The sequence below is a fragment of the Dreissena polymorpha genome, chromosome 9, assembly GCF_020536995.1.
Source record: "Dreissena polymorpha isolate Duluth1 chromosome 9, UMN_Dpol_1.0, whole genome shotgun sequence".
Classification (NCBI taxonomy): domain Eukaryota; kingdom Metazoa; phylum Mollusca; class Bivalvia; order Myida; family Dreissenidae; genus Dreissena; species Dreissena polymorpha.
In genome coordinates this window covers 9,611,329-9,627,315 of record NC_068363.1, presented here as the reverse complement: position 1 = coordinate 9,627,315, position 15,987 = coordinate 9,611,329, and the positions used below count along the sequence as shown (strand labels likewise).

General features: G+C 38.2%; 1 protein-coding gene across 1 annotated transcript in view; it reads right to left on the bottom strand.

The window, feature by feature from the left end:
* The window catches only part of LOC127844754 (uncharacterized), a 33,122-nt gene that overhangs the window by 13,099 nt on the left and 4,036 nt on the right, over positions 1-15,987 (bottom strand). The window contains exons 2-6 of the mRNA XM_052375213.1: positions 15,530-15,688; positions 14,493-14,605; positions 12,855-13,535; positions 11,064-12,322; positions 10,739-10,970 (exon numbers count right to left, since the gene is read on the bottom strand). Of these exons, the coding sequence (XP_052231173.1) occupies positions 10,739-10,970; positions 11,064-12,322; positions 12,855-13,535; positions 14,493-14,605; positions 15,530-15,688 (2,444 nt within the window). The remainder of the gene's footprint in view (positions 1-10,738; positions 10,971-11,063; positions 12,323-12,854; positions 13,536-14,492; positions 14,606-15,529; positions 15,689-15,987) is intronic.

Below are 15,987 nucleotides of genomic sequence, written 5' to 3'. Positions count from 1 at the left end.
TTAAAAGGGTTAAACGGATGTCGCGAGGGCCCGTTGTGTAATAAAACTGCAATTGAAATAAATAATGTCATAGTTAATAAAATAGTTAAAAGCTGTTGATTTGCATGATTTTGACCCCCTCACCCCCTACGATTTTCTTCTCCATGAACAGTAAATGACTGAAAACTGTTTAATGAATATTGAAATCGCGGTAGGCACGGAACTGTTTAAATCGCAACTTCAAAGTCACGCTTGCACTGGATATTCGACACGCGCAAACTTTTGCGTAAGGTTCTAAACCCTTAATTCGAAATTAATTCCAAATCATGGTTTAATTTGTGTCAACATTTTGTATTGTATTACCAAATGCCTCATACATAGACTTTCGCATAGTAATGGGTCTTCGTTTTAGAGAAACATAATTATTATCATCATCCTTATCAATATCAGTCCGACGTAAAAAGAACGTACCGGTGTGTATTGTATATGTAGGTATACACTCGGACTTTCTCAGAAGAATAAAACATCTACATTTATTGTAGTACTAATGTACTAATGGCGTTTTCTAATTACTCGACAAGTTTTAACAACTTGCCATGCATGCTATAGGTTAGGCTATCAATTGGTCTGGGCCACACATAACATAGGTCATAGCAGGACAACATACATTAATGGCGACAATACAAAAATATACAACGGTAGATAATAAAGTACGGAAACGTATATGGTACACACCAATAATGTGGTCATGCCGGAATAATTTATATCGACTTACTGTGAAATAACATGGTATGTCGACATAGTTTTGTAGCGTTTCCCACCTTAATTTTACTCGTCATAACGACATTAAGTTGAAGTCTCGACGTAAATGTGTCCGGCTTTTCCCAAAAATATATTTGGTCGACATGATCTAAGTCGACAAATCTACATAATTTTTGGCGTCATGCTCTTGTGAAAATTACTTGCCATCATAGTTTTAGTCGACAAGATGAGTTTTTTTTTGCGCCATGACACCTTTTTCATATCATGTCGTCATAAAATTTTGACATCATCACATTATTGCAACATTGGTCCATGACGTCCGGGCGTCAAACAGAATTTTAGTTTCTGGTATATTATTTTGAAACACGCAAGACCTCACGCAGTCCATTTTTCAGCAGGAATGCTTGATATAAACGTAAAAATAACACACACTGTTTGTAAACAATACATATTAATGTGTTCGTTGGGTTTTATGAGCATTGAGAGAGCTTAAATCTCGATTGATTCATTTTAGATATTTTTCCTTAACTAATACATGCAAAACGTGTGTTTAACGACTCACAACTTTTTTTATATTGCAGAGTTGTGTCTTAGTGGTGCTGATATATGTTGACTCATCGTTAGCTGTACTTTCAAATCAAGAAAGGGATGTTTGGATTTCGCGTTAGCACAAACAGGGCTATACGCGTCTGGGTATATGTGGATTCTTGCTTTTCCTACACAACACTGCTCTCAGTTTGAATCAACTGAAACGTATACTTCGAGGGTTAGGGCTAAAAAGACGCAACGCGTCGTCTCCTCTTCCAGACGTTATACGAGCGATGCGTTCAGTATATAAAAGAGGGATGGCTGAATGTGGTTATAAAACTATATGGAAACTGGTCAACACAATCACAAATGTCAAAGTTACCCAAGAAACAACAAGGTGTTATTGAAGGTATTTGATCCTGAGGGTGTTGCTCTCAGGTCTGCACATCGCCTACGACGCATAGTCTATACCAATAAAGGCCCTAATTTTACTATACACATTGATGGGTATGTTACGCTAACGACTTTGGAATTGTTATACACGGGGCGGTTGATGGATTTTCCAGATGCATGTTATGGCTGGAGGCATGTTATTCGAATAATGACCATCGAATTATTGCGGGCATCTTTGTTAACTTTGTGAAATGAATTGGTCGCGTTCAACGTCTGGTTCGTGACGATGCAGGGACAGAAAACGTTCAGGTACGGGCTATGCAAATAGCGTTAAGGTTTAATGACAGAGATAACATGTCTGGAATGAACAGTTATATGACTGGGAGATCCACTGGTAATCAAAGAATTGAACGTTTTTGGGTAAATTTAAGAGTTTTACTGCGTTTTGGAGGAACTATTTTAAGGATATGGTAGACAGCGGCTTGCTACGGATTGATGATCCTGTGCATTTAGAATGTTTGAGATTCTGTTACATACCATTAATACAACATGATCTGAACTATTTTACCCATCTATGGAATTCTCATCGGATTCGTCAGCAAAGACACATGGAAGCACCAGATGGGATACCGACGGTAATGTACAAATAGCCTGAGGCGTATGGAACCCGAGATTTTTTAATTCGGCTTTCTTGCGAATTGGAAACCATTGATCGTATTTAAGAGAGATACTTTGTAAAGAAACCGCAGTTTGGGTGTAAAGATGACTTCATACCCGTCCTAGAACATGTGTGTAAAATGCAGCGGGAGCAACTGCCAACTCCTGAATCGATTGAAAGTGCGACTTCTTTGTTCTTGGCCTTGACTGAAATATTGGATGGTTGCTAATTACATATGCAAAAATATATGCTTAAAAAAGAATAGTGGTTATATTTTGCAAATTTAATCTATAAGTTAGTTCAAGTAAGTTTCGTTTCGAATTTTATTTACAATGGGTCGATGATCCACCAAAAATTAATATTCTTGTTATTGGAATTGATCATGAAGTAGTTAAACTTGTTTTTTTTTCTTTGCTAAAATAAATTCACTCATATTGTTGTACACATTTAAAGACATTGCAAAATTGGCAAAAACAGATTAATAATGTTCTTCATTGTTAGGTTGCAAAAGAATGAATGAAACGTCACTTATTGTTTGAAAACATGGCGGTCATTTAGTTATGAAATCCTCGTAAATTGTGGTATGTTCCTTTCAAAATATGGTTCTTTCAAAAGATTTATTAACATTTCATGTCAAAAGTCAATATTTTAAACGAAATGACTGTTGTAAAACTTATATTTAATATTTACACGGGCACAAATATGATATGTTTATTTTGTATTTTCTTACTTGATTTTCTGTTCCCGAAACTCTAGTGTACATGTATATAGTAAATGATTGAAATAAATGTTCATTCTGCAATTCGATCTTAATTTTTGTTGAATGGTCAAATGATTCGTTAATGAGGAAATGGAAAATTATTAAAATGTGACACCAAATTGGGCTATTTGTAGAACAATTTCAGGGCTAGTTAATTCTTAGTCGTCCGTCAAAATTTTCACTAAAGCGAAATCACCTACTCAGCTGTGTCAATGGCTTCAACCCGGCAAAGTAGGGGCATTGTGTTCGTGAAACACAATTCCCCCCTACTTTGCCGGGTTGAAGCCATATGTTTTACCTTTGACCTTGAAGGATGACCTTGACATTTCACCACTCAAAATGTGCATCTCCATGAGATACGCATGCATGCCAAATATCGAGTTGCTATCTTTAATATTGCAAAATTCGACCCTTTACCTTGAAGGATGACCTTGACTTGTCACCACTCAAAATGTGCAGCTCTATCAGATACACATGCATGCCATATATCTTCAATATTGCAAAAGTTATGGGCAATGTTAAAGTTTTCGGACGGACGGACGAACGGACGGACGGACTGACGGACGAACAGACAGACTGACAGTTCAAAAACTATATGCCACCCTTCAGGGGCATAAAAAGTTTAAGTTTTCTGACGGACTGACAGACGTCATGTGCAGCTTCATGAGATACACATGCATGCAAAATATCAAGTTGCTATCTTCAATATTGAAATAGTTTAAGGCCAATGTTAAATTTTCGACCGGACGGACAGACGCCATATATTTGACATTTGACCTTGAAGGATGACTTTGACCTTCACTTTTCACCACTAAAAATGTGCAGCTCTATGAGATGCACATGTATGACACATATCAAGTTGCTATGTTCAATATTGAAAAAGTTATGGCCATTTAAGTTTTCGGATGGACGGACGCACAGACTGACTGACGGACAGTTCAACTGCTATATGCCACCCTACCGGGGGCATAAAATTTGAATATTTGTTTACGAGCCGGTATTAATGAGTTGTGTCTACTTGTGATACACGTACCTATATCGGTCTATGGTCTGACCCTATATATATATATATATATATATATATATATATATATATATATATATATATATATATATATTTATTTATATATATATACATTATTCTGATTGGCTATGGTATATCATTTGACTGGGCGAGCTGCCTCCACGAAGCGCACGAGGAAATCGAGCATCGAGCGTGGGACTACTTGGATTTATTGTGCCACGTGCGACATGTACACGGTCGAAAAGGAGGCGCTTATGTATGTATGTATGTATGTATGTATGTATGTATGTATGTATGTATGTATGTATGTATGTATGTATGTATGTATGTATGTATGTATGTATGTATGTATGTATGTATGTATGTATGTATGTATGTATGTATGTATGTATGTATGTATGTATGTATGTATGTATTAGTATGTATGTATGTATGTATGTATGTATGTATGTATGTATGTATGTATGTATGTATGTATGTATGTATGTATGTATGTATGTATGTATGTATGTATGTATGTATGTATGTATGTATGTATGTATGGTATGTATGTATGTATGTATGTATGTATGTATGTATGTATGTATGTATGTATGTATGTATGTATGTATGTATGTATGTATGTATGTATGTATGTATGTATGTATGTATGTATGTATGTATGATGTATGTATGTATGTATGTATGTATGTATGTATGTATGTATGTATGTATGTACATTTGTGACCATATGCGCATCTTGGCACTTCTATATTTTTTTAATACAAATTCAATTAGTGGCTGCTGAGTGCAGAAACCTAAAAGGTTATACCTTATAGTGCCTATGGCATCAAAGGGCAATAACTCATCGAATCAGAATTATTAACATAGACATGAATAACATTGTTTTGTAGTTTTATTCAAATTCATGAATTATAGAAATGGTTAAAGTTGAATAAAGAAGAGCTGTCTCCATAGGATGGCATATGCCCCCGAAAAATTCTTTTACAGAAGTTATTAGATTTTTTCGAGACCTAAACGCTGATCTTGAACCTTAACGCGGACCCTTATTTTAAGGTCAAGGTCAAGTCAAAGTGGTCAAAAATTGTGTGCGTATGGTAAGGTCTTGTCCATATACACATGCTTACCAAATATGAAGGTTACATCTGAAGCGACATAGAAGTTCTGAGCATTTTTTGAAACCCTTACGCATATTTTGAATCCCAAACGCGGACCCTAAGTTCAAGGTCAAGGTCAAAGGGGGCAAAATGTTTGCGCGTATGGAAAGGCCTTGTACATATACACATGCATACCAAATATGAAAGTTAAATCTGAAAGTACTGAAGTACGCTCAAAAGAACATTTGTGTTAAAAACTGAACTTAAAATGAGAAAAAATAAACAAAACAATATAGCACAATAAAAACTTAACTAAAATATTGTTTCACAGTAAGTCGATATAAACTAATCCGGCATGACCATATTATTTGGGTACCATATACGCTTCCATAATTTTTAAACAACGCCCTTTGTCCACATAAATTATATCGACTCCTTTAGTTATATCGCCATGTCAACATTATGTTATTTGCAAGTCATCAAGATATATGCCGTCATACAGTAAACAACACAGAAATAGTTAAATTAACATGACGGCTAGGTTCAAATATCTTCAGAGATTTAGGCTCTGATGCCAACATGCGGGTTGTTAAAGTCTTGACAACTTATCTTATGTCGACAAATCTACATTATTTTAGGCGTCATGCTCCTTTGAAAATGACTTGCCATCGTAGTTTTAGTCGACACGATGAGTTATTTTTGACGACATGTCAACTTTTTTATATCATGCCGTCATAGAATGTTGACATCATCACAGTATCAGGGTGTACCATATACGTTTCCATAATAAAGGGACATTGGCGAGAAGATGTGATCTTTATCAGTATTATGGTCTTTAATTGATAAGTATACGTTTATGTCAATGTTGTGTAAATATTAAAGTCATTTTGGGCGATTGGTGTCATCTAGATAAAATGCTATTGTATGATGATTTCATCAATTTACTTCCTTTCAAAAATATCAGAGAAAGAAAAAACAACTCATACATAATATGTAATTTTACTGGTCGTTTATTTAAAACATATTTGATTTATTATAAAAGCCAGAAATTATGATGAACAACAAGGGCAAATGCTTGTTTGTGGTCAGCGGATACTTAATCTCCAACTTATCAAAAATCAATGTTATCAATGTAATTTATTAACGAATCTCGTAGTCAAATAAATAAAGACTGGCATGAACGACTTTGACTGAAAATGTTCTGGTTACCACGTAAAAAAGAGTTTTGCAGAAAGGTATAAAGTTGGTTTGCAATGTTTCTCTCAAATATCTTTGATATGGCCCGGAGTGTGGTATATTGGTATATAGTAGTTTAAATCACTAATATCTCAACCGTTATGCAAATTTATCGTGTATGTATTATGTATGTTTAAGTTTTTCTGATAACTTTTTTTATTACTACATATATTAGCATACTACATGCTGATATTATTCAACAGTTAAAATTAAATTATAGTGCACACAATCGGTCTCTATTTATTGTCTTGTTTAACCATTGCAGAACGTGAACTTAAGCTTAAAAAGGGATTCCAGAAGTAATAGTCATCTTTATTAATTTATCAAAATGAATATTGACTTATACAACGGAAGTTGTGCTGTTTTAACCCATTTATGCCTAGCGTCTAGAAAAAAGGGCTTGGCAAACAGTGTAGACCCAGATGAGACGCCGCATGATGCGGCGCCTCATCTGGGTCTGCGCTGTTTGCTTAAAGGAATTTCTGTAAGAAATATTCTAAATAAAGAAATAAATATACTAGACAACCCTAATTTTGGAAATAAATTGCTCCAATTTAGAAGGACGGGAGAGTCCACTAGTCATAAATTGGTTAAAGCTGATAGTCAACTGTTATGTGCCAAACCAGACGTAATTGAAACGAGCGTTCTCACCTTCACCGATAAATTGAGCCTTGTTATGAGAAAACTGGGCTTAATGCATGTGCGTACAGTGTCGTCCCAGATTAGCATGTGCAGTCCGCACAGGCTAATCAGGGACGACACTTTCCGCTTTTATGGTATTTTTAGTTTCAAGGAAGTACGCCCTTACCGAAATTCAAGTTAAGGCGGAAAGTGTCGTCCCTTATTAGCCTGTGCGGACTGCATAGGCTAATCTGGGATGACACTTTACGCACATGCATTAAGACCAGTTTTCTCAGAACAATGCTCAATTATTCCTTCTTCATGCAACAACTCACCCTACCGAAAATATTCCTTCTTTCACCCTTGTCTGGGAGCGATCCAGAATGCCCAACGTAAAAGCCAACGAATTTCGTTCTGTTACAGTCTCAAGAACCTGACAGCCATTCAGAGAGCGACTGTATCGACGCGTTTCACGCTACGCCGACGTCGTGCTACTTTTCTCCCTCATTGACGTCGGAAGCGCGTTACTTTTAATTGCGAATAACTTTGCGATAATACTACTTGTCATTTGCTTCAAACGAAGTAAACATATTTATCAAACGGTTTGAATATCATTCAATTGGCTTTTCATTCATCAATTGCGTTTTATAGATATATATATACATATATTGACAGTTTAGATTGTAAAATAGTTCAACTTTCAAGAACAGATTTCTCTGCACACGATCTGTCTCTATTTTTTTTCTGTTTCATCCATCACAAAACGTGATCATAAAATACAAAGAGGTGACACACATTTCGAGACAAGTGACAACAGTTAATACATGTATACATTTTACTGAATTCACACGTTCAATAGACTGTATGTCACCAGTTAAGTACTACACTTCAAATCACTGCAATATTGACATGTTAAACTTGCAAAAAACAGACAGATTTAAGGAATTCAATTCACCTTAATTATTGAAGGAATACTGACTCAAGAAAAAAGTATTAATACACTTGTAAATGCCCGGTTGAAACACGTTATTTGGACTGAATTTTCGTTATTTCATGTGATTACCCTATTGTTGCCTTGGTATTACATAAAGGCATTATTTTAATTGCATTAACGCAGTTATGCCTAGCGTCTAGAAAAAAAGGCATTGGCAAACAGCGTAGACCCAGATGAGACGCCGCATTATCATCCACACTTTCCGCCTTAACTCGATTTTCGTGTATAAGAGACTTCCTTTAAACGAAAAATACCATAAAAGCGGAAAGTGTCGCCCCTAATTAGCCTGTGCGGACTACACAGGCTAATCTGGGACGACACTTAACGCTTATGCATTAAACCCAGTTTTCTCAGAACGGACTTATATTATGTAATGCAAATGTTTGATTATCTACTACTTCTACGTTTGCAAATCACTGAGTGAGGACACTAGCTCCACTAAAATAAAAAGAAGTAAATATGTATATATTGGCTTATTGGTTTTTTTTGTAGTTATAGATTTATTTCGGGGAAAGAAACAAAAATGTAAATCAGTTCTGTAAAGAATTGAAAATAAAGTCCTTTATTTGTGACGTTTAACACATATTAAAATACCAGGTCTATTCGCCACTGCATTGCGACAGATAATTAACCCTTTTCCACTCAGAAGCACAGTGAAAATGGCTTTTGCAACCAGCATAAAACCAGAACAGAATGCGAGTAACTGTCAGTCTGTTCAGGTTTCATGCTATTTACTGCTCATCAGTAACTAAGTGTTGGAAATGAAGCCTTAAAATTTAGCCCTGAATTTAGTTAGAAAGGTATTTAATTAAATGAAAATTCCTATGAGACTACAAATCATGCGTCACAATACGTTTCTAATTACAATACTAAGTGCTATGTATATTTAGCCATAATCCATCAGAGCACGGATTCTAGATACACTCCGTGATCAGAGTGAAGCTCTCGTATTGTGCATAATCACATGAGTTTGGAAAAGAGAATGTTAACCAAATACAATTTATGATAAGTTTCAAGATAAAAGTCGTACACCAATTATTCGACACTAGATTGGTAGTGTTTTCTGGTAGCAATGTTATTTGCTCAAGAATGACATAATTTGAGGCAGAGTATTACTTAGAATACACGATACACAGTTGGAAAACATCATTCTTTTAATATAGGTCTCGTTTTTAGATCACGATACGAATATTTAAATAATCCTTCGAAAAATAAATACACACAAAGGACAAAAAATATAATTATAAACAGACACTGTTTTGTATAATTGTGTAGACATTAATTCTATACATAACAAAAGTGTTCAATAGTTCAATAAGCGCACATCTTTCAATTAAAACGACTTCATCTTTTATATAATTAACTGTAAACCATTTCATATCATTTTATTTTAAACACAATTATATGATTATTGTTCATATACATTTATTTCAATACGTTGCATTATGTGGGGACCCGGAGTGTGTCCCGGCATTCCTACCTTATTAACTTACTAGACACACGAAAGCTGGGACGACTTTTAAATAACAGCCACCATTTCAAGCTCTTTAGTTGTTATTGGCAGATTTGCAATTTTGATGTGGCGTTGTTGTGTTGTGTGTGTGTGTGTGTGTGTGCGTGCGTGCGTGCGTGCGTGCGTTCGTGTGTGTGGGGGTGGGGGGGGTGGGGGTGGGGGGGCTGGGTGGGGGGGGGGGTTGGCGGAGTATCCGGTGGAAACCCGACCTTTCCGCTATGAATACCACCAACCAAACTCACATGCTTCATAGTACAGAATTATTTAATAAATACAATCCATGTACATGTATATCAAACATTAAAACAATTAACTTAAATGCTAATTGGGATTATTTCTTTAAAGTATATTATTATTTGGCTGGGAACGAAAGCATTTTAATATATGTTATTTTAAGTTTGTTAAAAAACGGTTCGAGAAATCCTGATTTCCATGATTGTAATTGTATCGAAATAAGAATTCAAATTAAATGGTTAGTACTCGTTTCAAATGCCAAACTCCATGAGCAACATTACATCTCGTTAATTCTGTGAGTGATGCTCATGATGAGTGACAGTTTAGTTTGTCGAAAAAAAAGAGTATATTATGTGTAAATATCTGGTACCGGCTATTGCATGAAATAGACATCGGATAATAGTATCTATATTTACAATTGAGGCACAAGAAATCCAACGTACACAAAATACACGAATCAGAATTAATTTACCGTTTAATTTTATCGATTTCAATACGGTTTGTTTGGTATTTGGCTGGTAGGATGTAAAAAAGACAATTTCTGTGAGTTTTACAGTTTGTTTAGCATTTCGACATTTAGGCTGTGATAATAGTGCAGACACATTTTAACAACATTTATTGGAAATGTCGAACGCATACCTTTGAATGGACGTTCTAAATGCATACGTTGAACGAACATTGTCATTTAAAGTTCTAAAAAGTCATTTGCCTGACCTTTTTTAAGGAGGATACCAATGCATGTATATACGTGTTTAACATCATTTGAATATGTTTTTTTAATAAAGCCTGTTTAATACAAAACATGGTGTTGGTTTTACATAATAACATATACTTATACATTCGTTTAATTAGTATATATTAAGGTCCACTTAAATATGACAGAGAAAAAACTGACTCGTTATAACCAACGATAGTAAGCAGACGACAATTTGTTAAAACCAGCGTGTGCCGCCAGCGGGCAACGCATGTCCCTGTTTCGCGGAGCACTGTCCGTTTTCGCACATCCCCGTGTTTGGGTTGAACCACGTGGCGTTGGGACAGACGTTTGCAACTAACTTCCCCTGTTGGCACGAAGCGAATGCTTGACATGTGCCTAGACACGGGACCGTTTGGCCCGGTGCGCAACTCGTGCAAGATGATGTTACCATGCAACCACCACCCACGTGGCATGCTGTAAGAAATACATGTATGTATATAAGTAATTGTTATGCGCACAATTGGAAGAACAATCGAAACAGTTATAGTATACGACGAAAAAACTTACTTTTTGTACTGGCCCCTTCTACTTCCGGTGGTTCTGGCTCCTCAAACTCTCCACTCGATGCTCTTGCGGGCGTCAGTGCTCCTCCAAGTGCGCCTTTTCCGGTCATTGTAAACGGCCAAGATTCGCGGAAGCTACAATGAAACTGAATGTAAACATTATCGTCCTGCAACACCGGACAGTTGTCCTTCCCAAAGCGCCACAAGTTTGTAACAGCGTCCCCGTAATTCGTTCCATACAGGTGCGGTGAGCTGGACGTGACGCGGAAGGCGCCAAAGCAGCGCTGAAACCCCGATTGGCCCTCCAATTTGCAGTATGGTATGCAAACGCGTCCGCAGGAATCGTATGCACTGAGAAAAACGTCCGACGCTCCGAATTGGGGCGATTTCACAGCGACATAACCTGTTGCGATGGAAATGGCTAGGCGGTGGTCGACAACTGTGTATTCCTTGTATGTTCCCATATAATTTAAGCCCTTAGAGACAACGTAAACGCGACCTGCCCCGCTCTCTTGCGCATTGCACTTCGAGTAGCTTGCAGGATTGCCGCTCTGCAAAACACTCCTCATATTCGCGAAACTGTTTGGTGAGTATATATCTTCCGCCTCAACCTCCTCGTCGACTATTGGGTAAGATGGATAGCTGTCAAACGTTGGGGGTCGCTGATATATGACCTTGACCGGAATATATACCCACTGGTGAATGTTGCTTCGGCCGTTTATGTTGAATGTATTTTGATAGCCCTGGGTCATGGGCACCGACGAACACGTTTCCGGTGCGAGTTGTGGAATGGGCGGTACTGTGTCGTTCGTGTTCTGCACCATTGGTGGTGCTTCCACCATGTTATAGAACGCCATTGATTTTTTAATTCGCACATAATCTTCGTAAGGTAGCGGCCACCGCGTGTCTTGGACATGTGGGTTCATAGTAACATGTTTGACATCGAAGGCGCTTTTAGGATAAACACAGATCGCTTTCCTAACGCGGATAAGTCTTCGAACAAGAGCGACCCGGTCCAACCTCATAAATTCCTCCCGTCTGCGCCTTCTTGACATTCTCTCGGAAGCGTCGTCTAACGCTGCAGCCTCGTTCTCGAACATCGGACTGGATGGCGGAAGTTGAATCCTGCGCATGCGCATCATAATTTGTTGCTGTTGCTGCCGACGCTGTTGCAGCATTGCGAAACGCTGTGTTTGTGCGGCAATGTTGGCTGCTATGCCAAACACAGATTGCTGCATTGGTTGAATGAAAGCAGCCGCCGACCTGTAAACGATACAAGTAGATAAATATTACCAATACAGTGATGTCCGTAGTTTTATCGTAAGTTGTTTTGTTTTGTTTATTTCATATCGGATCCAGAAGGCCAATGACAGCCCAAGTGGACAATGATTATGCATACAGTGTTTATACGTATACGTTCATTTAAAGCTTGTGAAATGACTGCGCTATGTTTTATAAATGGCACTTAAATCAATTTGGGAACAGATTATATGTATGATAATAATTTATGAAAAGCTCACCAACATAATCCGATACAGACCTTTATCTATGACCTTTTATTCTAAACTGTTACCAAGATTTATTATGTTTCTGTTTTTTAATCGGGTTATATAGAAAAGAGAACATGCTATTGAATATCGGTAATCGTGTCTTTTTAATTCATGAAACAAGTGCGCAAACAAAACAGGACGAAATGATATTGGGCACAAGTCAAGCGTGTAATATATGCAAATTGATTTCATCGGTCTCTGCTGTCAAGATACAAAGCTGGTTTGAAAAAAAAGCGATAACGCACCAGTCTCGGGACACACATGTTGGCTGGAAGCCGACCATCAAGCACTGCAAATACGGCGTGCCGCAGTCCGGAAACTGCTGGGAACAGCGCGGGGCCGCCTCGTACGTGTACATAGCAGACGTAAACACGTCGCTCATGCCTTCGATGTTCCGGAAGCCGGCTAAGCCCATGGGGTGGGCAGCAGTGTGCATTGAGTTATTAACGAACGACGGATAGTCCAATGTGGGGTCGATGCCAAACTGACGTTGTCGTTGACGGAAGAGCTCCCAGACGTAATCTACGTAAGCGTGGTGCATCCAGAATATGGGGTCATGAGAGGCCGTCTCTAGGGACCCCATCTGTCCGTCGATCCAGAGGTGGACCTGGTTATGCAGGAACTCCAGACTCGAGTTCAAAGGCGCGTTGGGTTCCGTGATCTGCGCCACCCGGATGTTCGATAAAATGCGCGCGATGTCTCTTGAACTGAATAATTGCCCGGTCTGACCGGTGTTTCGGATAAGTGGTCCCGACAATGTTGTCCATCCCGCGAAAGGCCCTGTGCGAACGACGCCGAATCCGTTGCCCATAAAGTGCTGCGAGAAGAGAATGGACTGTGCCGGGTTGAACATGGCCTCGTCCAGCGTGGAGTCCCAGTATGGAACAGTCACTGAAGGGATCTTCTGCCGTAGTGCGTTCTCAAACCTGTCGCAACATAAAGCTATTGTTATTAAGTTCTGCGTGTATGTTATAAGTTAAAATAGACGCATTTAATGGATTACATTAGCTGATAGCAAGCTCAGTTGGTGCTGTAGTGCTTTGGACTACGGATCCGAGGATCAGGGGTTCGAACCCCGGCCCAGTCACAGAGTTTTTGCGGGCATTGGTCATTTAATCCTCCCTTCGACCATTCTTACCCTACATCTGATTTAACAAGTATCGTTGAAAACGATGGATGCTCGCCTTGTTTGACCTTGAGAAAATCTATTATTATCCTCGGTGACCTTCACCTTGACCCCAGTGACCTCAAACCTCCTCAAAAGGTAGCGGTCCATGCAAGGTACCTACATGCCAAATATGTAAGAAATCGGCCGAATATTGAAGGCGCTATGAGAAATTGTAACAAAAGTGTGACGGAAGGAAGTAAGGAAGCAAGGAAGGACAAACTGGTAACTATAAGCTCCCCGAAAATGTTCGGGGAGCATTACACGTATAATGTCATGGCATATCCCACTGGTAAACCAGACATCACAGAAAAAGCGTGATAAGGTAAAATGACCGACGAGATATTACTGAAATACTTTTAAAAACAGTAAATAAAACAAACACAAACACACAGGCTTGTTAAAACAAACAATTCAGGTATGAGGTACATGCTTTAACACGAGTGAAAACACATAAGAATGTTATTTTATTTTAGAATATCTGTATACATCTACTTGAGGTGCACAGGTGTTGAACCTGCCTCATTAAAACATGTTGTGTGCTAAAAAGTTATCAAAACACGCAATGAAACAATAACACCAGAAATACAAAAGATAAAAGTGAAAATGCAAATACCAATGAATTTACCAAAATGCAAAACAGTTTGACAGAATAATACATATCTTTGTGGTAGACGTTTTAGTTGCGTACATCGAGACAGCCGGATAAGGTACATACATGAGCAAGTAGACCCTGTGGAAGCCCAGGAAGTTGGGGCCGCCATGGGCCGCCGTCGTCATTATGCCTTGGTGGATCGCCGACAGCGCATCGTACATGTTCGGTGCCACGGACTTGCGAAGGAAACACCGTTCATTTGATTTATGGATAGCGTTTAGTGATTGTTTTTTCGAAACTATGTAATCTATGAATCAAGAAAATCGAATGATGATAGGATTTGTATTGATAAAAAAGTGCGGTCGTAATATACTACCTAATGAGTAGTGATACTTTATTGATATTTAATTATTAGATGTTGAGTGCCGCTCTTGGAGCGAATAGTGGTGTCCTTTTAATTTCTCGTTCTTAAAAATGCCTTAGGTCACAACACATTGATCACTTATTCGGCGGAAGTTTTTTCAACATAACTTTTGAGCGAGCGCAATACAAATACAAATAAAACAATTTCCTTTCATGTTTGATACAACAAGTTGCGAGAGTAAGGCGTGGACAAATGTGAAAGTTAATGTGTACGCACTTGTTTAACTTATCAGCTGACCTAATGCAGCTTTTTAACCCATTTAAGCCTAGTGGACTCTCCCATCCTTCTAAATTGGATCAATTTATTTCCAAAATTGGGGATGTCTAGTATATTTATTTCTATATTTAGAAAATATCTTACAGAAATTTCTTTAATCAAACAGCGCATACCCTGATGAGACGCCGCATCATGCGGCGTCTCATCTGGGTCTACGCCGTTTGCCAAGGCCTTTTTTCTAGACGCTAGGCATAAATGGGTTAAATGCTGCCAATTTGTACTGTACACTGTTTGACGAAAACATGAATTGAAAAACATACACACACAAAACTCTGATTAAAAGAATGGGTGCGTGACAAAATGGACCATGTGGGCTCATTAAAAGCACAAAAATAGTAATATTTAATTTTACGAAGTTTAAATGTGACAAATCCGACGAACATCTTGTCGATTTTATGAGTCCTTACTGTAACTATATGAGGCGAAGTGAAAAAAAAACGAAAATTTGTTTAGCTCATACCGTATCTGCCTTTAACATGTTGACGGCGCGGTGGAAGTTAATGCGCTCCTGATCCGTGAGTCGCCGGTACTCCTTTCGGACCCTCAGGCCCATGGCTTGCCGGCGGTGGCGGCTCTGGAGCTCCGTCCGGGACGCCAGGCCTTGCACCCAGTTGTACGCCTAGAGGGACGTGGCGTCAATAAGATATGATACAATATAAGGTTTATAAACGGTTTTTGATCGTTTGTTTTAAGCGTTAACTTGTAATGACAATTTGATCATTTGCTATTTTCTTTTCAATAATCGGCGAATAATGAGCAACAGCGACGGCTGTTTTTCTCTCTTGAAAAGAATTTACGGCAGAAAAAAAATTGTGAATAACCTCAGTTTTGTTCAAATAATGAAGACAATGCAACTGCAAAAAATCTATCAGGAGTTAAATTATTTTTCCTATTCAAAACTTTTCTAACAGAACACAA